General features: G+C 35.1%; 1 protein-coding gene across 1 annotated transcript in view; it reads right to left on the minus strand.

The window, feature by feature from the left end:
• ANKDD1B (ankyrin repeat and death domain containing 1B) overlaps positions 1–25,349 on the minus strand; it is a 79,777-nt gene that overhangs the window by 43,156 nt on the left and 11,272 nt on the right. The window contains exons 2-7 of the mRNA XM_012541119.2: positions 21,588–21,691; positions 17,726–17,824; positions 11,426–11,524; positions 11,219–11,323; positions 3,636–3,734; positions 2,355–2,453 (exon numbers count right to left, since the gene is read on the minus strand). Coding sequence (XP_012396573.1) covers positions 2,355–2,453; positions 3,636–3,734; positions 11,219–11,323; positions 11,426–11,524; positions 17,726–17,824; positions 21,588–21,691 — 605 coding nt within the window. The remainder of the gene's footprint in view (positions 1–2,354; positions 2,454–3,635; positions 3,735–11,218; positions 11,324–11,425; positions 11,525–17,725; positions 17,825–21,587; positions 21,692–25,349) is intronic.

Here is a 25,349-nt window from a genome sequence, read left to right on the forward strand (position 1 = left end):
CCCACTGAAAAGGAAATGTCAAATCTCTCCATTATTTTGCCAAGAAAACCCCATAGAGAACATTGTGTGCGATGGTCCATCACAAAGTGTGAAATGTTACAAAATGAAACAAGAAGGCTGGTTTCTATAACTATTTTTAAAGGTTGATCTTTCCTAATAGTGATCCAGGAGTAAATGGACATTAATTCTAAGCATCATAATAAACATGTTCATATGAGATTTAAAGAATTGTTTGCCCCACTTCAATTCCCAGCCACCCCTGAAATTTTGCTGAGAACTACGTCCTCCATCCTCTACTCTATCCACATAAGCTAGCAGGAGGAGTGACTGAGGAGGACATAGACCAAGAAACATGAGATATTTATTTACTCAACAGACTTTTATTTTGGATCTAGGACTCTTTATGGAGCACTGGGCTAGGTAATGGGGTGAGATGCAAAGTATAGAAAAGATTTTGTCCCTTCCCCGATGCAATTATTAGAGAGATAAAATTGAAATAATAGATAACTATAAAACAACTATTATATGTTAAGTACATTGGAGGGGTAGAAAGCAGTTTTCAACAAATATTGCCTTCTGCTACAAGCTGGACAGATTAATATACATTCTAGAACTAAAATGAACCTTGCCTCTCAATAACATAAAAAATAAAAAAAATTTTAAAAAAGCAGTTTGTTCATTCAGGAAGACAGGTGAGTCTACATATTCCCAGAGGTTGCTTACCATTATTTCTATTAAATAAATACCTACAATGTACCAGGCATTTATACCTAAATGAAATAGCCCCTGTCCTCAAGAATTTACATTCTTTGGTGGAAAACAATACACACACACACACACACACACACACACATACAAGCACACACCCCTATAAGGCACCAAGGTTGAGTCAATAGGGAGCTGGTCTCAGAGTCGGGAAAGTCTCTGTTGAAGTCTTGACTATATGACACATGCTGACTGTGAACCCAGGCTCAACTGCTTAATAATTCTAAGACTCTAAATTGCAGAGAATACCTTAACCTGCACTGGTAGAGAGAATTTTCTTACCTGGGAGTTCCCTATACCATTTAAAATAAGTCTAATATCTACCTTGTAATTTGGAAATGGAGAATTCTAGGATTTGGGAGGATCAGAAAAGATTCTATGTAGAAGGTGGGTCTAGTTTATTTGGTTTGGGGGTTTTGGGGAGTTAAGTGATTTACCCAGGGACACACAACTAGTAAGTAGAGATGGAAGAAACTGAGGCTGAATTTAAACTCAGGTCCTCCTGTTTCCAGAGTCAGTGCTCTCTTCACCTCTATTAGCTACCCCAGGACCTGAGTTTTGAAGTAAATGTGTGTGTGTGTGTGAATTTAATTAATTAAAAATAATTTTTTTTTTTTACATTTTAAGTTCTAAACTGTCTTCTTTCCTCCCTCCTTACTAAAGAAGTCTTCCATTTGATATAAATTTATAAATATATGTAAAACCAAACTATATATACACTTCTATTTTGTTGGTTCTTTCTCTGGAGATAGATAGTATCTTCCTTAATAGGTCCTTTAGTATATAAGTAGGTTGTTCACAATTATTCTTTAAACAATAATATCATTACTATACACAATATTCTTTTGGTTCTGCTTACTTCACATTACATTATTTCATGGTAGTTTTTCCATGTTTTTCTAAAGTCATTTCTATCACAGTAGTGTTCCAATACAATTTCAACACAATCATATGACATAATTGGTTTAGCCATTCTACAACTGATGGGCATTCCCTTGATTTTTAGTTCTTTGTCACCACAGAGTTACTATAAATGTTTTAGCACATATAGGGTCTTCTCCGTTTTCTTTTTATATAGTTTAAGATTTGGTACCGATAACCTCCTTCCTTTTTTTTTTTTCATTAATTCCTTTGATATTCTTGACCTTCTATTCTTCCAAATGATTTTTATTATTTTTTCTAGCTCAGCAAAACATTTTTTTTTGTAATTTAATTGGGAAGGCATTTAATAGTAGATTACCTTAAATAGAATTGTCATTTTTATGATAGTGGCTTTGCTTCTCATAAACAATTAATATTTCTCCAATTATTTAAATCTGATTTTATTTGTATAAAAAGTGTTTTATAATTATGTTCATGTAATTTCAGAGGAGTTTATAATGGCTCATTGACATAAACAGATATTAAGTGGTACAAAGTTGGAAAATTTCCATACATTAATAAAGAAAAAAAGAATGTACTAAGCTCCTTTTTATATTATTATAATTATACCTAGAGAGATTATTTTTGGAATCTTTCCTTGAAAATCACTGCTATGTGTCTTTGATGTCATCATTTTCTACCCCTGTATGTCTAGGAAATGCACTTACCTCATTGGGTTCATTTATTTCTTGACACTGGGTTAGCAACATTTCTACAACATTGGTATGACCATGCTTTGCTGCTAGATGCAAAGCTGTATTTCCCTCCTAAAATCAGGAAAACAAGAGGTAGAATCTCAAAAAGAAAACAAGCATCTGCAATATCTGAATAATATAAATATTCTGGATCTTGTAAAAGGTTTGAATCTAATTTCATTTGGCATTCAAGATATGGTCATTTCCACACACACACTTGACAATTATTTTTTGTTTGTCTCATTCTTAGGTGAAGGTGATATTGACCAGGTAAATGGCCTAAAATTTACAATAATAAAAGTAGCCAAAGAAAGCTTGTTTTGGATAACTCAACCAGAATAAATAAGTTCAGACCATGTCACTCATCAACATCTTCTGCAAGAAGCCTTTCCTGCTCTCCCCAGTTACTAATGAACTTTTTATTTATGTTGTATATATTTTGTTTGTTCTCTCCCTTATTAGAATGTAAATTCATTGTAAGTAGAAATTATTTCATTTTTTGTGCTCATATCTGGTAGTGCAGGAGATAAAGAATGGGGCTGGGAATCAGGAAGATTTATCTTCTTGAATTCAAATCTAACCTTAAATATTTAATAGCTATGTGATTATAGGCAAATCACTTAATTCCATTTGACCCAGTTCTTCATCTATAAAATGAGCTGGAGAAGGAAATGGTATATCACTCTAGTAACTTTGCCCAAAAAAATCACAAAACCCATTTGAGGTCATGAAGAATCAGACAACATTTCAACAACATCTGTAGTTACTTGTACATAGTAGGTGCTTAATAAATTCTTGTTGGTTAACTAAATTTAGACCTTGCTAAAATTTGAAAATTGCTACCTTACTTTTTTGGCACTTTCCCTATTAATTTTTTTTTTTTTTTAAATAAAGGCAAAGAGATAAGAAAGCATATACAAAGACATTTTTAGAATTACAGAATCTTAAAAATGACAAGGGTAATGAAAGTCCAATCTCACACTCATTGCAGTAGTCCTCCTTATAGCTGTCCAATAGATATGAGAAAATAACTCTTTATTAGATTTTAGGGCAAATAGCAATGCTGTGAGGAACAGCAAGTAGGCCAGTTTGGCTGAGCCATAGAGCACAATGAGGGGATTACACCACACTGTGCTACCCTTTGGCCCTTAACTAAATAATATTAAAGGATTTCTCATTGCTGATTGTCACTGCTCTACCCTTATTATGCTTTAAAAAGCCTCCACCAAAGTTATGGGAAAAAATAAAATTCACCTTATCTTTTTCTGAAGTGAGCAGGTTGAGAATGATCAGTTTTTCTATCATTTCAACATGTCCCTTTTCAGCAGCCAAAAGAAATGGCTTTCTTCCTTTCTGAAAAGTAATCACAAAACATGTGTTTTCATTACATTTCTCAGATGCTTTAATAATAATCATTAATTATATGCAAAGCATATACTAAGCACTTAACAATTATCTCATTTAATCATCACAGTAACCTTGAGAGTAGGTGTTATCTTTTTTTTTTTCCTAATGAGGGAACTAAGATAAAGACAGTGACTTGCCCAGAATCACACAGTTAGTAGAAGTCTGAAGCCACAGATGAACTCAAGTCTATCTGATCCTAAGCTCAACACTTATCTGCCTTGTACATATGCATGTCATTCCAGTCAGGGTTTGGTGACAATTGGACCCAAGAAAATCATTTTCCTCAGGAAAAGGGTGAGAAAAATTCTTTAAAAAGGTTCACTAGATCTTCAGAGTTTCAAGGGAAAATAGGATATAAACGCTTTCTTTTTTTTTGTTATAATCATCGATTTTATATTCTCAGCTCCTAGTATGATGCCTGTTTTAGGCTGGTTTAGAAACAACATTTCCCAGGGCTTTGACAGTAAGTTGGGCTGGTTTATCCTAAAATTCTACTCCACATAGCCTAGGCCAGTTTTTTCTTAAAAGGGATTGTAATTATCTGCCAGATTTAATTGATTCCAGGAGAAAAGCTTCTTCTTTACCTGAAGACAGAAGGGTCAGGGCACAAATTGCTGAGACTTCTGACTAGTGGAACTGCAGTTTTAGGGTAACTGGGTTTAAACTATATCAATTAATTAACCTTGTCCTGTTTTAAGTGTACTTTGCTTTCTATGGCCAAAGAAAAGTCTTTTTGTTTATTGCCAAATGTTTCAGGAATGCCTTAGTTTACACCAGTCTTGAACTTGAAATGGCAGATGGACTTGATTGAGTCTAAATTATTCAGTTTATTTAATACATGCTTATGGGATTAATGAAAACAATAGGTGACAATCTCTCTGACTTCTCAGCCTTATTTCTGAGTCAAATAGTCAGCTTGGCCATCAACTTTATGGGGATCTACAATGGGCAAAGAGTTGGTTTCTAACACTTGGCATAAGGTGGACACTTAGTGTTTATCACTTGATTTTCATGGAGGTGGTGGTATACCCCCTATTGCTAGAACATGAGGCAAACTAAAGGTTTTCCCTTTCCCCACTCTAAATTGTTGGAATTGTTATGCCAAGGTTCCCTTTTAATGTTATGACCCTGTTTCTCCGATTGTCCTATTTCGTTATTCTGCCTTAGGTTATAACCGTTCCCTCTTAATGTTTGAGATAAAGGTTTTATATACATTCCTTAATGTTTGACAAGATAAAGGTTTATCCATTTCAGATGTCATTAGAATATCAGTAATGTCATTGTTCTTGTTGTTCCATAAAAAGCTTGCTGCCCCAGTACTTGGGGCTATACTCTTTGAGATAGTCTCATCTAGCCCTGGGATCAACATGGATCCTTTGGTCCCAGTATTTCTTTCCATTTAATAAACTATTGAATTGGTCTCTAATCTCTGTCTTGCTCAGTTTCTTCGGCATTACAGAATAAGTCAAAATAGCTCAAGATTAGAATGTAATTACATTGTACATAGATACTTGGACACATCTATATTATTTCTCTCAATAGTTCACAAGAAAGGTTTCATATTTGCTTGTGTCCCCAGAGACTAGCAAAGTATCTGGCACATGGTAGATGATTTATGCTGATGTTTGCACAGAGAGTTGAAAGGTCTGGGTTTGGGTCTTGCTTAGGAGCCAATTATTTCACTTTTCTGGTCCTCATTTTCTCCATGTATTATCTAGCAAAGAGGATGATGTGCTCCTAATTGTGAATGGAGTAGAAAGATAAATTTAATGAGTCTGAGAATGAGTTCCTCCCTTCCTTTGTGATAACAACTCCTAGCTCCTTTCTTCAAGAGTGACTAATCCCATCAGAAATTGGGTGCCTTTTAAATTTTCTACTAGAGATACTGAGTTAAAAGGGAAAAACAACTGAAACCACAACTTCAAACCATTCAGAGCCTCCTTCAAGTTGCTTGATTCATATGTCTTGGTATTAGTCCCAATTCACCTGTACAACTATGCTTTGGGAAGGTTGTAAAAATATAAGCCAGAAAAATCTCTTTTGTATACCTTAAGACCCAGATACCCCGGGGCTATCTGAAGAGAAGAGTTCTTCCTACCTTCTGATTACTCTATTTGGGACAAGTCATTTTGTATCCATGTGAGAGTATATGCAGAACCACGACTTACAGTACAGTACTTCAGAAGTATCAAACATAGGCATTAGCATCTAATCAGTAATAATTAGTTAAATTATGAAACTTCCCATGTCCTGAAGTTTTTGACCACCTTCATATTCCTCTCCTCAAAGGTCATGCCCAGCCCTATTACTATCTGAAGAACAATCTTGGGAATGCTAATCCCATTTCCAAAAATTCCTAGCTATAGTTTTGGGTGCTGGAATATCCAATACACTTTAAAAATACACATGAATCTGCTTATTAAAATAAAGTAAAAAAGAGAACTGAGGAAACTATCCAGCCAATATTGACCACAAAAAAAAAAAAAAAAAAAAAAAGTTTTGCTGAGTATAGATAGGGTTGATTGGTTTGTTTTTTAAATATAGGATTTTCTGGTCATGGTAATAGCCCCAACTCTCACTTGGCCCACTTTGAGACAGCCAAGATGACATCAGCAAAGCCAATAGAACTTCTGAAATGCTTTTCAAACTCAAGGGATTAAAGAAAGGTTAAAGTTCGTTCTTGGGGGTTGGAGAGGATGGGGTCAATTTAACGAGAAAACATTTACAAATTGGTCTGGCATTCTATAACCACAACCGTAGTAAGAATAGAAAAAAGCATGTATTATTTAGTAAGGGGTAATGGGAGGAAGGCAGAGGAAGGAAGGAGGAAGAAAAGAGGAGAAAGGAAAGCCTCTTTATAGTAGGTTCTTGAAGCTTCAACTTTGAATTCTACTCTTCATTGTTTTTCAGTAGTTAAGGCAAAAAAAAAAAAAATGGGGTAATGGGGAAACCCTTAAAAATACAGTATAAGTGAATATCTACAAAGGAGCACTTCTAGGAAGTTTTACGGTGTTCCTTATTTTGCTTTATCAAAAAATGGGAGAAAGATCTAGTATCATCCTCCTTGCTCTGCTTAAATTCATTTTCAGCAGGGCTTAAATATGAACATTTCTTGGGATCTCTCTTTCATTTGACCTAAAGGAAAACACTACAGTGGAAGTCAGAAAATCTGTATCCCTGTTTCAACTACCTTGGGTAAGGAATCTTATCTCTCCAGGCCTTAGTTCTCTTATCTGGAAAATGAGAAGAATAAGTGATATCTAAAATGCTTTCCAGCATGATATGGGGTAAAGAGTTCCAGATTTTTTTTGGGAGCTATGGATTCAAATAGAGCTGGAAGGTTGGTTAGTCCAAACCCTTCTTTTTCAAATAGAGTACCTGAGGCCCAAAGAAATAGTTTGCTATAAATTTGACTTTGGGCAAATGATTTAAATTTCCTGGACCTCAATTTTTGTTCATTTCTTAAAAAAATCTGTAAAATGAGGATGGTCCCCACCAATATTAGATCTATCATCTTAAACCTGATTCTTTTTTTTTTTTTCTTTTATTGGATAAATTGCAGAAGAAGGAGAGGACCTGTTCCTTTTTTTCACTTTTTGGTTCAGTGACCTGTTTAGTTTAATTCTATGTGCACTATAGATAAGGGGATTTCATTATGTCTGGAAATCTGAAGGGCTGAGATTTCCTGTTCGGGTTTTTTTTTTTCCTTTTTAAAAATACTTTGCAGATCTGTGAACCATCAGTTGCAGCAGCAATTGCATAAACATTCCCTGTCATCATTGAAACCCAAGCCAGTCACTTTCTTCTCACAGGAATTACCTGATTATTTCAAACCAAAGAATTTCTATGGGTTGCATTTGTAGGGAATCCATCCTTCTATCAAACTAAGCTCTCTTCCTACAGTGCCTTATTTTCATTTTGATATCACCAGCCTTCTTCTGCACCAGATTGAAGGATCCAAAATAGAAACAAGAACCATCACAGAAGGAAAAGATAATTAGCTATAAAAGCAAGCAAGAATTTGTGGAAGGAGAGTCAGGGTGGGGGAATGAGGGTTCTGTGTATGTGCTTTATATATATTTGTACGTCTGTATGGCTGGGTTCAATAACTTGAAGAAAAATTTAGTCATCTACACCATTCCCATCTTTCTGTAGATGAGGAAACCTTAACTCACAGTTAAATGACTTGTCCAGAATGAACTAGGTGGCCATTATAAAGAGTATCAGGCCTAGAGGAAGCCTCATCTTCCTAGAGGAATTGGGCCTCAAACACTTACTAGATGTGTGACCATAGGAAAGTCATTTAATTCTGTTTGCCTCAGTTTCTTCATTTGTAAAATGAGCTGGATGAGAGCACCAGCCCTGAAGTCGAAGAGGACCTAAGTTCAAATCTAGACTCAGACACTTAATACTTCCTGGCTGTGTGTCCCTGGGCAAGTCACTTCACCCCAATTGCCTCATCAAAACAAACAAATAAACAAAAAATGAGCTGGATGAGGAAATGGCAAATCTTTGACAGGAAAATCCCAAATGGGGTCACAAACCCCATTTGTTTCACAGTTGAACACAACTGAAAAACTTGAAAATATTACAGAGCAAATGACAGAGTTGGCAATTTAACCCCATTCCTTTGATTCCAAATCTAGATATGCAAATATATAGATGGGGGAAAGTGGTAGAATGAGAGGATGTGTGTATGTGTTTCAACTTAAGAGAAAGGTTTCTGAAGTATAATGAAATAACTTTAAAACATGGTCTGATTAAGTATAATAGGATTTTTGGATATAAAGGACTTTTCTGATTGGGATTAAAGTTTTTGACTTAATTTATGTTGTTTGTATAAGTGAAGCTATAGTTACCCCCACTTAACTAAGCTATTTGATCTTTTTCCTTGTTTTTCTGGGCTTTAAATTATGTGCTGTTCCTAAGCTTTAATTTTTTTTTTAAAAAATCTTCTTCTAAGACGTATACATTATTAAATTTATTCAACTTCTATTCCAATATGATTCCTCAGACTCTAGAGAAGAGTTAATTTTCCTCTCTAATGGATTTAAGTTCTTAACAATTTCACCTCAATTTACTGGGAAAATCCTCTGCTTAGATCGACTGCTAGGTTGACTGCTGACCTCGGTTTCATAAAACAACTGGCATTTTTTCTCAGAGATCTTTTCGCTCATTATTTTCCCCCTCCACAAGGCTCTCCTCCTTAAGACCTCACACATCTTTCCTCTTTGGGGCCAACTGAATCTCCCATTATCTGAATCTGACCCAAGATTGCAAAGTCCTATAAACATTTGCAAATTCTCTGCAATTATAGGAGTATCCCCTCAGGCCCTCCCTTGTGTCTTTCCTCAAATATTTTTTGACATTTCTTTTTCTAGAGGCAGAAGATAGTTTGTACATTTATTCACAGTGTCTATATATCATTATACACACATCTAAACATTTGTTTTCTTCTCTGTCCTCCCTCAGGCACAGCAACTTAAGAATTACAGAATTGGGGGGGATTTCTGGACTCTCCCATTACTCCTTACTGATATATCCAAACTCTCCAGAAGGGAAAGGTTCTTATTATTGTTAAAGTACTATCTCCAGTGATCCAGTCTAATCTATCGCATGGGGAGCTCCCTCTAGGTAAATACCTTTATCTTTATCTTCCTAGTCCTGTAAATATCCTGCCTCCTATTATTTTCTATTTACAATAGAATGGGGTGAGGATGAGAGGGGTGAAGGTGACAGACCTTTTTCTATCTGATTAAGTTTATGAACAAAATGTTCCTGATTTCACAATCCCTCATAAGCTGAACAAAGAGGAAATACCTGCTATAATAAATTATCTGAAGATTGTATTCAAAGCAGCATTTGAGGTCCTCAAACCCTGCTCACAGACTTCAGATGCTAACGATCCAAGAGAGACAAAATTACAGCGTTATAAACGCCGGCCATACTCAGGATGGGCAATTCACTTATGAGAAGCCAGAGGCCACATGTGGTGCAACAGACCAAGGGCTGGACGACATCTCAGAAGCCATTTATTGTGCAAATAAGGAAACAGGGGCAGGATAAATAACATGCCAAAAGTCACACAGGAAGTAAGTGACAGTGTTAAGACTGTAACCCAGGCAAATGCATTTTATTATTATTGTTCTATCTTGACATCTTTCCAAGCCAGCCTCAATTATTGAGGATTCCAGCAAAGAAATAAATAAAAAATTAGCATTGCTCATGATCAATCTTTTCAAATTCCCCAGTGGCCAGTAAAAAGGAGACCGTAAGGGTTGCCCCTGATTGTTTTAAGAAGAGGCAGGAAAAGTGGATCAGGTTTTTCTGGTCAACAAACCAGTTTTGTATAGTAGACTCAGAAGTTAGTTTCCACCAGCTGAACTAATACTATCAGCCCTATATAATGCTCACCACTTAGACTTCCTTGATATCTGTGAGAGCACTGCTAGACTCTGCAGAGTATACAATTCATGATCGGAGGCCACCTTAGCCACGTGGAACAGTTGTGTTTATTTATTCATGTAATGAGATAGGGCCAAATAAAACTATAGAAGAAACAAGAATAATTAATTAAAACAGGAAGCTACCAGATAGTATACCTGTTCTCCTCACTTTTGTACCCCAAGGGAGTTTCTCCCCAACTTTCCTCCCTCCTTTCTTCTCCTTTTATGCCCTCCCCCCATCTTGGTCTTGTGTGCTAGGAACTCAACCAACAGGGTCTGATAGCCAGAGTCTTTGTCTCCTATCCTCAGTTGAAGTGGTCCTAAAATATTGATTTGAGGGTACGTCTTATGCTATTTATTCTCACTGCAAAAACTAGTTATAATTATAAAGCTAGTTATAGTTCTAGGAGGAGACTAAGGCAAGACCTTGAAGTTTAAAATCCTCATCAGTACAATTTTACTTACTTAAATATTGGCCATATTTCTTTATTTAGATATTGTTACCAGAGTATAGGATACAGGGCAGGGAAAGGAAGATCTAGCTCATGGAGGAGCTGCTAACTTGGGGACCACAAACTTTTCCTCCAAGGGGTCCATGGTACAGATATGGTATATCCAGATCATATATATCACATGTATGTATATAACTACATATAATTATTATAACATATTTAACTACTTATGCAGCTTAATGTTTATTCATTTTAAAAAATTATTCTGAGATTCATAGACTTCACCAGATTGTAAAGGAATCCATGACACAGAAAAGGTAAAGAATCCCCGAGCTATCCTTTCTGTCCTCCTCAGACCTCCTGCAGTAGACCCCAGACTATAGGTATACTACAAGATATTGTCACTATCCTTCCAGAAGCCCAGCTTCCAGTTCTGGTTTTGTTAACAGAGGCTTAGGCCCATTTGTGCCAGTCCAACAGAATCTAGTTGGTCAAAGCGCAGGGTCAGGCCCATGGGAAGCTAAACACATACCTCATCTTGCTGATTTAGGTCTTTTAGATGTAGATCCTGGATAAGATACTCCACAATTTTCACATTATTGTTCAGGGCTGCAAAGTGGAGGATAGTCATCCCATCCTAAAGAAAGTCAAATTGAGACATTTATTAGAGACCTAGAGCTTCCAGCACCATTATGGCAGGGGCTTGTTTGACAAGCTTGATCAACTAGGACAAACATACCTGATTCTTGGCTTTCTGATCAGCTCCAGCTTTCACTAACATGAGCATGATTTCTAAACTCCCAGACCAGGCTGCAAGATGAAGGACGGTCAAGCCATGCTTCCAAAAAAAATCAGAGAGACCGACATGAGCATTCTTTATTTAATAACATCTGATATATTGTCATTATAGTGCAGGGTAACTGACTAAGGATGGTATGAATGAAACAGTGGATTGCTATTAGTTCAGGCAGTGGGGAGTACTTATGAGAAAAAGCAGAAAGGATTCCTTGCCAAGCTCAAAATATATACAATCAGAATATAAAGATACCAGGCTACCTACAAAATTGTCACAGAAGCCAGACATGCTCCTTATCTCTATGTTGACCTTCTCTGACATTTTTTCCCTTTAATTTCCCCTAAAGCCTGCTGGCCATTACTGATAATTTTAACCAGATTTCACCTCTGCAGATACAATGGAGGGGAATGGACTGAATTGCCTCAAAGGTAGTCTTGATATAAGCTAATACTATACAACTCAGGGACCATCAAGTCTGAAATTAAAAGCGATTATGAGTTCTATTTAATGGAAAGAGCCAACATGCCTTCATAGATTAAAAAAAAATCTCTAAAAGATCAATGCTTAAAGGAATATCATCTATTAAAAAGGTGTCTTTTGGAGAGCAGTTATATGTCTGGTTCCCCCTTCTCATTTCATAAAGCTATTCTTCCTGTCTATCGATGACACTATCATTTTCCCCAATATTTAGACTTGAAATGATGGGTTTTTTAAAAGTTTTTCTTTTGTATTCTTTCTTGTATCTCATTTTCTCCCTTTCTTTTAAGAAAAATTTTATTGAGATTTTTTTGTTTTATACATCATTGTCATTTCTTGATATATACATATCACATATATGTATATATACAAAACTAATACTTTAGCCCTTTTCTATCAAGAAGAGGAATTGGATTTCATCAATTGTTACTTGGGATCAGCGATCAATTATAGAATAAAATGAACATTTCTATAATATAATATAATAAAAAAAATGAAGTACAGGAAACTGCAAATCTATTGCAGACATCTTGCTATTCCTTTTATATATATAATAAAGTTGTCTTATAAATTTGTTTTCTCTCCCTAATTTTTTCCTTTTTTTTTCTTTTCCATCCCACCCTAGAGATGGCTACCATTAGACACAAATAGGTATGTGTGGGTATGTATGAATATACACATAAAGTACATAATATTATTCTATATATACTTCTATTTATCAGTTCTTTCTCTAGATGTAGAGAGGGTTTTTCTTCACATGTGCTTTGTAGTTAATTTGGATATTTGTGGTAGTCAAAGTTGTTCTTAAAACAATATTGCTGTTACTGTATACAATGTTCTCTTGGTTTTGCTCATTTCCCGCTTCATTGTATCCACAGAATCTTGCACAGTATCTGGCTCATAGTGGATGTTTAATAAATAATTATTGCCAATTTACATTATTATAGTCATCTCTTCCTTTCCATTTTTAATAAAATAAGTCATTTTGTGGTTCAACCATTCAAGGGAATAATTTGGCTCTATGCCCAAAGGATCATAAAACTGTTCATAACCTTTGATCCAACAATAACACTATTACATCTGTTTTCCCAAAAAGATTAAAGAAAAAGGAAAAGAACCTAGTACAAAAACTTTTTGAGGCAAAGAATTGGAAACTGAAGGAATACTCATCAGTTGGGGAATGACTGAATAAGTCATGATTATGATGGAATTGTGCTATAAGAAATAGGATGGTTTCAGCAAAACCTCAGAAGACTTAAACGAACAAAGCAAAGCAAAGTGGTCAGAACCAAGAGAACATTATACAAAGTAAGGTAACAATCAACTGTGAAAAACATAACTACTCAGATCAATATAATGATTCAAGATAATTCTGAAGGATTCATGATGAAAATGCTATTCACCCTCAGAGAGAGAACTATAAACTTGGAGTGCTGATTGGAATATAATTTTTTCACTCTTTTCATTTTTCTTAGTTTTTAAAAAAATAACATGGCTAATGTGAAAATATGATTTCACATGTGTAATCGACATCATATTGCTTACTTTCTCAGTGGGTAAGGAAGGGATGGAAGGGACAGAAAGAATTTGGGATTCAAAACTTTTTAAAAATGAACACAAAAAATGAATAGTTTAGTTTAGGTCCTCTTCGCTTTGCCTTTTATCTTAACTTCCTAACTGACCTACCTATCTCAAATGCAGACAATTGTCATTTTAATCTTTCTAAAATATATATTTTATCGTATCCTTGTGTTTAATAATTCTAATTAGCTCTTTGTGACAAAAAGTCCATCTTTTGCCAGAATAGAATCTCTCTGGTTAAATCTAACCATCTAACTGAAGTAACACTGCTAGAATCATCTTCTTTTTACATAGATCTGGCTATGTTGTTTCTCCACTCAAAATCCTTCAATGATTTTGTACTTTCTACTGAGTAAAATTCAGATTATTAATATTTGGTGTAACTCTCTCTTTCCAGGTTTATATCATATTACTTTGTTCTTTATGTTTTTGTTCCAAACAAACTGGATTGATTACTAGTCTGACTTTCCTATCTCTGTGTATTAGCTCATGCTGTTCTCTTTGCATTGGTTATTTATTCCTATCCAATCCTTATTCCTCTCCATCTCTCTCTGTTGTAATGCTACCAATCCTTCAAAGGCCTCCCAAACACAAATACTTCAATAAAATTTTCCCAAATTGATAAAGCTTTTTCTATCTTTGAATCTCATGTCGTATTTTGCTTACTCTTCTCTTGTGTGCCAATCATATTATTTTACATGATAATTATTTGCCTTATGATCTTGTTATATCTACAAGTCCCATGAAAGCATAACATGGTTTTTATCTAATATTTATATGTCTGCCAGTTCTAAGCATAATGCTCAAACACACACAAATAGAGGGAACTTAGAAAATGTTTGTTTGAATTCATTCAATATTCAATTCATTTGAAAAACATATTGATTGAACCGATTTTTCTACTCAAAGACAAATGTGGCATATATATATATCCAAAATTCATGTGTGCAACCTGCACAAATTAACCAGTAGTTGAAATAGAAACCCAAATATCATAACTGACTCATAGTTTTCATATTCCATTGAGTAACTCTACTTGGGGCATTCCTGTATTATCCTAAATAATTTAAAATTTATTCTACTTAAAATGCATTCTTCCTTGCATCTAATTATTTCTCTAAATTCTATTCTGAATAACAGAAACATGGGGGAAATGATCCAGAAAAGGAAATAAGGTATATTTTCTAACATTATTATTTTACCATTTTATATGACAAAGTGATGCTTACTAGGTAGATATTACAAAAAAAAAGTAAGTTACTTAGACATGAGAGGTAGAAATACAAAGCAGTTACCTAACAAAGAGAAAACTGGAATGTACAAGATAATGTAAAATGTTATTCAGATAAAGAATAATAGTCTCCTGATTCATAGAGTGTTAGAGCTGAGAGGGACTTTCTAAGAAATTCAGTTGACATTATATGATGAACTTTCTCTGCTAAAATATTTGCATTTTATACAGCATTTTGTACAAACAGTAAAACTTCAGCTATTCAGATGCTTCACAGAATAAGCTGTATATAACAGTTTTCTGGATAGCTCCTTAGATATCTTGGCTATCTGACTCTTATCAGACATATGAGATGAATTTCTCAATCAATAGCTTCCCTTCTTATGATAGCTATATTGATTTTGTTCATTCAAAAACTATTCAATTACATATAATTATAAATGATGTTTTGGGTTTTTTTGTGAACAAAAATATCCTTGTTTGGTTAATAATTCTACTTAACCATACTTGTAGTTTGGTTTCCCCTTCCCCACTTTCTCTCTTTCTCTTTCTTTTTCTGTTTCTCTCTCTCTCTCTCTCTGTATGTATGTATGTGTGTGTGTGATGTCATGTCATGTGACCTTTCATATTCTTGGTTGAGTTTTCATATTGAGCTTACTGAGTTAATAAGTTATTATTATTATATAGTGTGAATGTTGGTCTAATCCTAATTTCTGATAAGTGGTTTACACACATACATACATACATATAGGAAATGAGGCTAAAAAAATAGGCTGGAATCAGTTTTTATTGTATGCCAAACAGAGGAGTCTTCATTTTATCCTGTAGGCAATAGGAGGCCCCTAGAATTTCTTGAGCAAAGAAGTGACTTGGTCAAATTGCTTTGGCATCTATTCACAGAGAATGAACTTCAGAGAAGTCTATAAACTAGAGGCTGTAGTAATAGTTGAGGTGAGAAGTGACAAGGACCTGGGTCAAGGTACAGTAATGTGAATAGATAAAAGAGGATTAATGTGATACGAGAGGCTAAAGGTAGAGATATTCATTAGGAAGCTACTGCAGAGCCTAAGTCACATAGGGCTTAGTGTTCATATAATTAATTTGCAAAACAGATCATCCATGATGGAAACCTACTCTTATTTTTTACTTAAATTTTTTATATGCTCATGGTCCTAAGAGTAATTAGGTTAATGATAAAAGTACTAAAATTGGTAATCTTTATTTGATCAGGAAAGTAAGATCTGTAGGAAATTGATCTATATTTTACCTGAGAGAAATTACCTTTTGTCTTAGAACTTGCCAAATACTTGCCAGATATAATGTTACATTTACAGGAAAACACAATTATGTATTTTGAAAAAGCTCCAGAAAACAAGTAATGAAAATTTTTCTCTATTATTTATGGAATATAATTGTCTATTCAATACGACATAGACCAGTCCTGAATTTAAATAATATAAAGGACTGTATAGATATTATTAAGACTTGGATCAGCAATTGCAACATTTTCCAAAACCAAAAAAGGAAAGCAGACTATTCTCATTGAAAGCCATTAGTATAGCCTCCTGGGAACAGGATAATGAAAGCTGAGATAAACAAGAAATGTTTTCTGGGACCATAGAGTCTGCTCCTTGGTTAATGTAGTTATTCACCTCTATATAAATGGAGGTTATGGCCAGTTATTCACCTCTATAATCAATAGAGGATATGGCCATTATTCAAATGGCAAAAAATAAATATTTCCTTAATATTATTTCAGTGATATTTGTCAGCAGTTAAAAACAGTAAGGGAAAAAAGAATAAAAGAGTAGGAAAAGATAACCTTGGAGTAAAACCAAAAGAAATCTTCATGACTGGCCCATAAACTAGTCTGTACTTTAGTTGGCAAACTGAACTACATGAAACAATGAAATTGGCTACAATTTCATAATCCTTTTCTCTGTAAGTTAGTTTCATTCACTACCTCTTCATTGTTTCAGTAAAGGGCCATATTATAGAATCATCAAAAAGATCATAAATGTGAAACTGAGATACATCTCAGAAGTTTCATAAAGGACTAATGTCCTCATGAGAAAACCAACTGCCAGAAAATTTAATCAATTTGCCCATGATCACACAATTTTTCATTGCCACAAATGGAAATGAAATTCAGGTGTTCTCACATCAGAGTCAGTTGTATTTTGGCTTTTCCATGAGAAAGTCTCCATCACTTCCATTTAAGGTGGAGGGTTCAAATTTAAGCTCTCTTGCTTACTATCAATGTCACTTTGGGTGTCAGTTTGTTCCTCAGTAAAATGAAAAGTTTGAATTGTATTATCATAAAGGTCCCTTCCAGTTCTCAATCCCATGAATTTATAAGCATTATATGGATTAGTTCCCCCAGTTTCTTAAACTAGAGCAGTAATACAAAGAGGAAACAGGGTAAATGGGCAGGAAGCATCCTGGGTGGGTCAATTTATATGTGTAAAAAGGCATCTCTGTGGTTTATTAGCTCAGGTGATTGGAACATTTTATCTCAAGAGCAAAGTCATGGGTTCATTCCCTCTGTGAACTAGTTTGCTTCAGCCTGTTCAATAACTATAAACTATACTATTTGCTGCCTTGCAAATGCATACTATTGGTCTCAAGGGTCACTTGTGGAATTCATCACCATCACTGAACAAATAGTCCAAAGTATTGCTTCTGTTTGTGAGTTAGGAGTGTAATTTCTGCATATAAAGACAGCCTAATTTAATATCCACTGTATATGTTGCAAATAAACTTCATAGGTAACCATCACCATGGAAAAAGATTATTGATTATTTCTTACAGGGAAAAGACATTCTGTCTCTCTGTCTGTGCTTTGTCTGTCTGTCTGTCTCTCTCTCTCAAGTCAATAACTTTTTCTTCTTCAGTAATATATTAGCTTTAATGGAAGTGTCTCAAACAATTTTATTAGGTAAGGATGAGCTTACCTTATCAGCAATGTCCACCCTGGCTTTATGTTTCAGAAGGAAGTCTACTGCTGATAAATGATTTCCACCCACGGCAAAATGCAGAGCTGTGCGTTTCATCTAAGTAAACACAGTTTGTAGTAATTGGAGATTTCTTATGGTAGAGAATAAAAATGCATTTTCTAAAAGACATAACTAAAAATGAAAATTTTAATAATCACGTCATCAAAAAGAGTTTGCTTTTTTAAAAAATGTATTTCTGGAGAGTCCAACATTTGTGCTGAATTTTTAATTTAAAAAACATTCAGTTCAATTTTTCCCCTTTCTTGCCCCTCCCCCTTTATTTTTTAATATTGGTTTTATGGCATGGCTCTCTGGAGGGAGCTAGGGAAAGGGAACTGGGAGAAGGTGTGGTAATGTGAAAAATAAAAGATATTAACAAAAATTATTTTTAAAATTACTCAGCTCTGCTGTTTTTGGTCTGCCTTGAACGTACTATGAATTATTTCCAGCATGATTCAAAATGCATTAGGTTTCACATAGTATTGGGGAGGTTTACAGCTCACTGGGATGTATGCCAGAAACATAAGGCATATAAAATTTAATAGGAAGAGCTGAAGCTCAGAGCAGAACCAGTCATTCTTGTAATACAACAAAGCTTGTAAAATATGCCTTTTCTTTTTTTTCACACAAAATCTTGGGTAGAGGTTAAGAATTTTCATACAAAAAAAAAAAAAAAAAAAAGAAAAGGAAAAAAAAAGGAAATGTGTGACCAGTCTCTTCATTTTGTTTTTGTCTATAAAACTTATTATTTTAAAAAATCTTCCCTCCCTCCCCAGAACATACATTGTGCCTTTTACTTAGATGGGAATCTTTGTTGATGGAAAGTCAGCATTAAAATACAGTCTAAGGATTGCATCTTTGTTACTGATGATTGACAAATATATCTTATCAACTAGAATTTAGACTACTTTTTAAAAATGAACTTATAAACATCAAAGATAATAATTTCCATATATATATATATATATATAAAATAATAGAAGAGGGTTGTACATAAAACTTTAAATTTTGAGTATGCATATCTTGTTTAATATATATGTGGGTATGTACACACATATGTCTATGTATCTGTTTATATAACATGTAACTTTCAAAACTGTCTTGTCTAACTCTTTCTGGCCCCCCTGATTTCTTCTGCAGATTTTTTTCAATGCTTCTTTTTTTTTCCTTCCCTCTCCCCCCAACTTCTATTTATTTCTCGCTCTCCTTCCTATCCCCTACCATTGTGGATGGGGTAGAGGAGTGGAATTAAACAAATCTTTTGTAACAAATACTTTAACCTACTTTTTAAATGTCAACACTTACCTACCTCTGAGGGCTTCTGCTATTAAATTTAATGCCCCATAGGAACCCACATGAAAGGCAGTTTGGCAGCTTTTGACACATATCAATTCTGATCCAAAGGACCACTAAATTCTTCAATGTGCCAGGCAGTTCTCTCGGACTTTAGTTATAAGGCAGCTGGTGATGTGCATTGGAAAAGGGAGTTTCCTAATTGGGAGTTCCTTACACCCATGAAATCACAAGTCCAGTCTGGGGATGTCAGGGAGAGAAAGAAAGAAAAAGAAAAATCTCCAGAGAGAGCTAGACTTGGAATCTGAAAGACTCCATATGCCCATTATATATACTGCCAGTGTGACCATGGCCAATTCCCTCCTTAATCTTCTCAGTGACTCTAGGCAACTTTCTAAGATTTCATATGAGTTTTACAAATTGTTGATCTGCATATATAGAAAGATTTTTCTATGCTAAAAGTTTTCCATGCTGATAAAAGCAAAATTCTTATCCCTTCCCTACCAAAATAAAAAAATTTTTAAAAAAGGAACCTTCCATATGGAGTAGATGACGAAGCATATTCATTTATAGGAATTGCCCCAATAAACAACTATTTGGTACTCCATAGTTTTAGTTTCTATTACACTGACACGTGGTCATGCACACACACAAATCTGTGCACATAGACTATCCTTAGCAACTGGCCCTATACAACTCTTTTTCTCTCCCCTACCCCTGTCCTACTTTTAGAAACATTGTTAGGGGTATCCAGGGATTTCCGTAATGAAGAAGAAGTTGCAGGAAATCCAGGGAAACAGGAAACCTCTATTTCTAGCAATGGATCTATTTAGCTATCCCTTGCTGCCCTTCATTTCTCCGAAACCCGACACCAGAGAGATAGGAGCTGAAATCAAAGGTTTCTGGCCAGACAGGAAGGTTTACAATAACCCAACAACAATGCTATTAAGCAGTCTTTTTTTTCCCTAAAGATTTCAACTTTGGAGGAACCTAGCATAAATGACGTTCTGTGGAAGAATATCAACTAAGATCAAATAGCCAAGGAAGTCCTGACTTTCCAGAATTTGAGAGGCCCAAATGAAAAAACAGATTGCAATCCAAGTCTTTAATCTTACCTGTTGATTTACCACATACCCACAATGTATTAAGTCTGACCGAGAAGACTAAAAAGCAAGCAAACACCCTACATCCTTGCCCCAAGATAAGATAAACTCATACCCCGGGAGGTAGTACCCTCTGATTTCACTTTTTCAATCCAATTCAATCACCGAACTTTATTAGTAGAATAAAAGTAACTGGCATTTATTTATACAGCTCTTGAAAATCTAATAAGTTCATGTTTTTGCCTGCCTCTAGAGCGAATATGAATGCCTCTATTTTAGAAAAAGAGAAAAGATGAAGAGCTTTTCTATGGCTAGATGACTAGTAAGTGTTAGATTCAAACCCAGGGCTCTTGATTTTAAATCCAATTCACTTTCTACTACCCACATTGAATCTTACCTAATTTTATCCCTTGTATCAATTGCTTACAATTATACCTATTGTATTTTACCTCACTCCTTTCCCTATGTTCAAGGAATACAAAGAGAATTACCATATTCTCAAAGAGTTCCTCTCTGACCTGGAAAGATGCATCAATAGACAAACCATTGATACAGGGAGGAGGTAATCAGGGAAGAGGTTAGATCTAGTTTGAAGAGGTAAAGATTCCTTTCTCCTGGGGGTGGGGTGTCGTGAAAGCTTTTATGCAGGATGTAGCCCCCTCGTTGGGCTTCCAAGGAAGGGATGGATAGATGGAGGTGAGGTGAGGGTGGTCCATGCCAGGCAAGGCCGAGGTAAGCAAAAGCATGGAAGTATTTTGGGGCAGGAGAGAAAGAGAACATGCACAAAGCATAGTTTAGCTGGGCTGTAAAAGTAAAATAAATAAAACAAAATGGTTGAACCCAAGTGATGGAAGACCTTAAATGTCACTGTCAGTGGTGTATATTTTATTAGTGATATACTAATAGCAGTAGTGATGACTCCAGTATCAATGTTCCTGTGATATTGGAGTGATTCAGTGATATTGGAGTCAAAGGACCTGGGTTCAAATCCCAACTCCCACCCTTATTACCACTGTGATCCTGACTAAATCATGTAACCTTCCTGAATTCAGTTTTTTCATCAGTACAAAAAAAAGGATTGTACTAGGCAAGTCCTTCTTATTTCTAGATCTAAGAATCTGAGTCAAAGATGACAAGTATATGAGCCTAGATAATTGCTAAGTATGGCAGTAATATCAACAGAAAGAGAAAATTAGGAGAAGGAACTGATGTAGGGGAGAAGAGGATAAATTTAGGGTCAGATCCCAAGCTTTTGGTGTTCATGCTGGTGGAGAGATCCAAAAGGCAATTGTAAATATAGGGATGGGATTCAATTGTAAATATAAGGTGTTAACCTTGCTCCAGGACTGCTGAGAAAATTGGTCCATCTCAGCCACTCAATTATTTTCTATTCTACACTATATACTCACACTGTATATACGCACATTGTTCATAGCATTAATGTTAACCTTCTCCTCAATCAGCTGCTCCATGATATCCAAATTGTTTCTTTTAGCAGCATGGTGAAAGCTTCTCTCATTTGGCAACACTAGAGGAGGAAGCAATTGCAAATGAGAAATGGAGAGTGAGGATATTAAAAAACACACACTCATGAAATCCAATTTAAACAAATGTTTATTAAGCATGAACTATATGCAAGACACTATGGTAGGTATTGTAGATAGTGAAAAGATCTATGATTTTGCCAATTTGGGGAGCGCTCCATAGAGGAAATCTTTTTACTGATATAAATCACAATTCAACTATGACTTAACAGATATGGCTTAAGTACAGAGGTAATATTACTTTCCATCCAGCTAGTAAGGGTGAGAGGTGATATTTGACCCATCTTCCTCCAGACAAAGCATTCTAGTCAAACTACCTTTCCCTGGGAATCTAAAGATTACACTCTCAAGTAGCTTGTATTCTACTGGATGTAAACTTAACTAAGTATACTCAACTTGAATGATAGCCTTCCCATCTTCCTTTTTCCCTCTCTCCCTCCCTCCTTTCTTCTTTTCCTCCCTCCCTCCCTCCCTCCTTTCTTTCCTTCCTTTCTTCTGTAATGCTGGAGAAACTGAGGCAGGATAGAGATTAGCGAACAATTTAATATTTTATTTAAAAGGGAGAGATTTACTGGGACCAAATGGATCCATGATTTGGTCCCAGGGCTGAATAAGACTATTGTCTCCAAGAATCCAGCCGTGTATGTCAGATACAAGATTCTTCTTTAGGTAACAAGAACAAGGACATAATGGGGAAGGTACCTGGATGAGGATGACCTAATATGGGGAGGCACCTGGGATGACATAATGGAGGGAGGTACTGGAGAGGCTCCTGATATTCTAATGACATCTAAAATGGATAAAGACCTTTATCCTATCAAACATTAAGTGAGAATGATTATAGCCTAAGGTATAAGATATAAAACCTTTATTCTAACATTAAGAGGGCATGGTTGTAACTGAGGCAGAGTAACTGAATAGGACAATTAGGGAAACTGGGTCAGGAAATTAAAAAGGAAATTAAATTAAAAGGGAACTGTGGCACAACCCTTCCTTTCTTCCTTCCTTCTTTCCTCCCTCCCTCTCCTTCCATCCTTTCCTTCCTTCCTTCCCTCTTTCCCTCCCTTACTTCTTTCCTGTCTGCTTGTCAAAACATCAAGCAAAAAGCAGGGTTCATCAGAACACCCAGAAGATATCAATGCATTCTCCATCCTAAGACATGAGTTGAGAGCTACTGGTTTCATTGGAAAGGAAGGAAGGGAAGCAGATGGAAGAGATGGAAGGAGGAGGGGATTGTTGATGATTACTTTGGCCAGGATGAAAGGGGAGGAACACAGCTTCACTTACATAAACTGACCAAAAGAACAGCACTATCCTTCCCCCCCACCCCCCCCAAAAAAAAATACCTCTGGGCTAGGGCTGCAGGAAATTTTGTTTTAAAAATATCACATTGCATAAATGCAAACAATAATATTTTATTACTTCATTGGCATAGCAGGATGACATATAGACATCTACTATCCAAGAACTTAAGGCTATTCAAAAGGCAACATTGGTCACTGAACATCTTGACTAGGGATGCTTCTATGTCAACACTATGGGAAAGAACTTCTGGGATTATTCTGCTTTTCTAGATGACACTAAAAGTGTCTCTTGGTATGACTGAAACAGTCCATTCTTCTAAACATAAGAGGCAATCTGGTATTAGTTTTCATGCTGAAGTTGTGAGTCAGGAAGACCTAGATTCTAATTTTGCTTTTGATACTTTACTGGTTGTCCATGTCCAAGTCACTTAACATCTTTGATCCTCAGTTTCCTGAAATGTAAAATGGGTAGGGCGGAAAAATCACTTTAATGCTCACCTTGAAAAAAAAATCTTGAAGTTCAAATGAGATAAGATATATAAGGTGGTTTGCCAATCCTGAAACATTCTATAAATCTATTATTATGGAAAAGAGGGGAGATATAGGGCATCAAATACTTTGAGAGAATAGCTTTTGAGAAGCAGGGTAGTATAATGGAGACTGTTGCTGAGAATGTAGTTGTGTGACAAGTCACTTAATCTCTCTGGGCCTCAAGCTTCCATGTTGTTAAAAGAAGAACTGAGAATAGATTACTTCTCAAGTTTCTTCCAAAGCAAAAATCCTAAAATAATCTAAACTTTCAGCTTATCTGGTCCTGATATCAGCTAGATTAACAAATCTTCAATGGATATTTATAAGAAGGGCTCACTTAGGGGGTTACAGATCCCTCATAGGAAATCTTTTCATGGATCTACCCTTCTCCAAAAATCATAGTCAATTTCAAAACTCTTTTTTGTAAAACTTTGTGTTCCAAATTTTTCTCCCTCTCTCCCTTATCTCTCTCCTTCCCAAGATAGCAAGCAATCTGATAAAAGTTAATTATGTGTAATTCTTTTAAGCATATTTCTATATTTGTCATAATGTGCAAGAAAAATCAGACCAAAAAGGGAAAAAAATCACAAGAAAAACAAACAAATAAACAAGAACAAGAACAAAAGTTGAAAATACTATGCTTTGCATTTGATAAAATTCAACACTTATTTCTATTAAAAACACTAGAGAGTATAGGAATAAATGGAGTTTTCATTACAATGATCAGTAGCATTTATTTAAAACCACCAGCAAGCATCATATGTAATGGGAATAAACTAGAACCATTCCCAATAAGATCATGGGTGAAACAAGATTGCCCACTATCACCATTACTATTCAATATTGTCTTAGGAATATTAGCTTTAACAATAAGAGAAGAAAAAAATTAAAGGAATTAGAGTAGGTAATGAGGAAACAAAATTATCACTCTGCAGATGATATTATATATGCTTGGAAAATCCTAAAGAATCAACTAAAAACTACTAGAAATAATTCACAACTTTAGCAAAGTTGCAAGATACAAAATAAATTCACATAAATCATCAGCATTTCTACATGTTACCAACAAAGTCCAACACCAAAAGATACAAAAAGAAATTCCATTTAAAATAACTGTAGATAATATAACATATTCAGGAGTCTACTTGCCAAGACAAAGTGAGGAACTATATGAACACAACTACAAAACACTTTCCACACAAACAAAGTAAAATCTAAATAATTGGAAAGATATCAAGCTCATGGGTAGGCCAAGCTAATATAATAAAAATGACAATTCTGCTTAAATTAGTCTGCTTTATTCAGTACCATACTAATCAAACTACCAAGAAATTACTTTACAGACCTAGAAAATATAATAACAAAGTTCATCTGGAAGAACAAAAGATCAAGAATTGTAAGGGAATTAAGGAAAAAAATGCAAATGAAGGTGGTCTGGCTATACCAGACCTAAAACTATATTATAAAGCAGCAGTCATTAAAACCATTTGGTACTACTGGCTAGGAAATAAGAGCAGTTGATCAGTGGAGTTCACAAGACATAATATTTAATGACTATAGTAATCTAGTGTTTGATAAACCCAAAGATCCCAGCTTCTAGATAAGAACTCACTTAAAAAAATAACTAATTTTTAAAAAAATTTTATTAAAGCTTTTTATTTTCAAAATATCTGCATGGATAATTTTTCAACATTAAGCCTTACAAAACATTTGTGTTCCAATTTTTCCCCTCCTTCCTTCCTCTCCCCTCCCCTAGAAGACAAGTAATCCAATATATGTTAAACATGTTAAAATATATGTTAAATCC

The sequence above is a fragment of the Sarcophilus harrisii genome, chromosome 1, assembly GCF_902635505.1.
Source record: "Sarcophilus harrisii chromosome 1, mSarHar1.11, whole genome shotgun sequence".
NCBI lineage: Eukaryota > Metazoa > Chordata > Mammalia > Dasyuromorphia > Dasyuridae > Sarcophilus > Sarcophilus harrisii.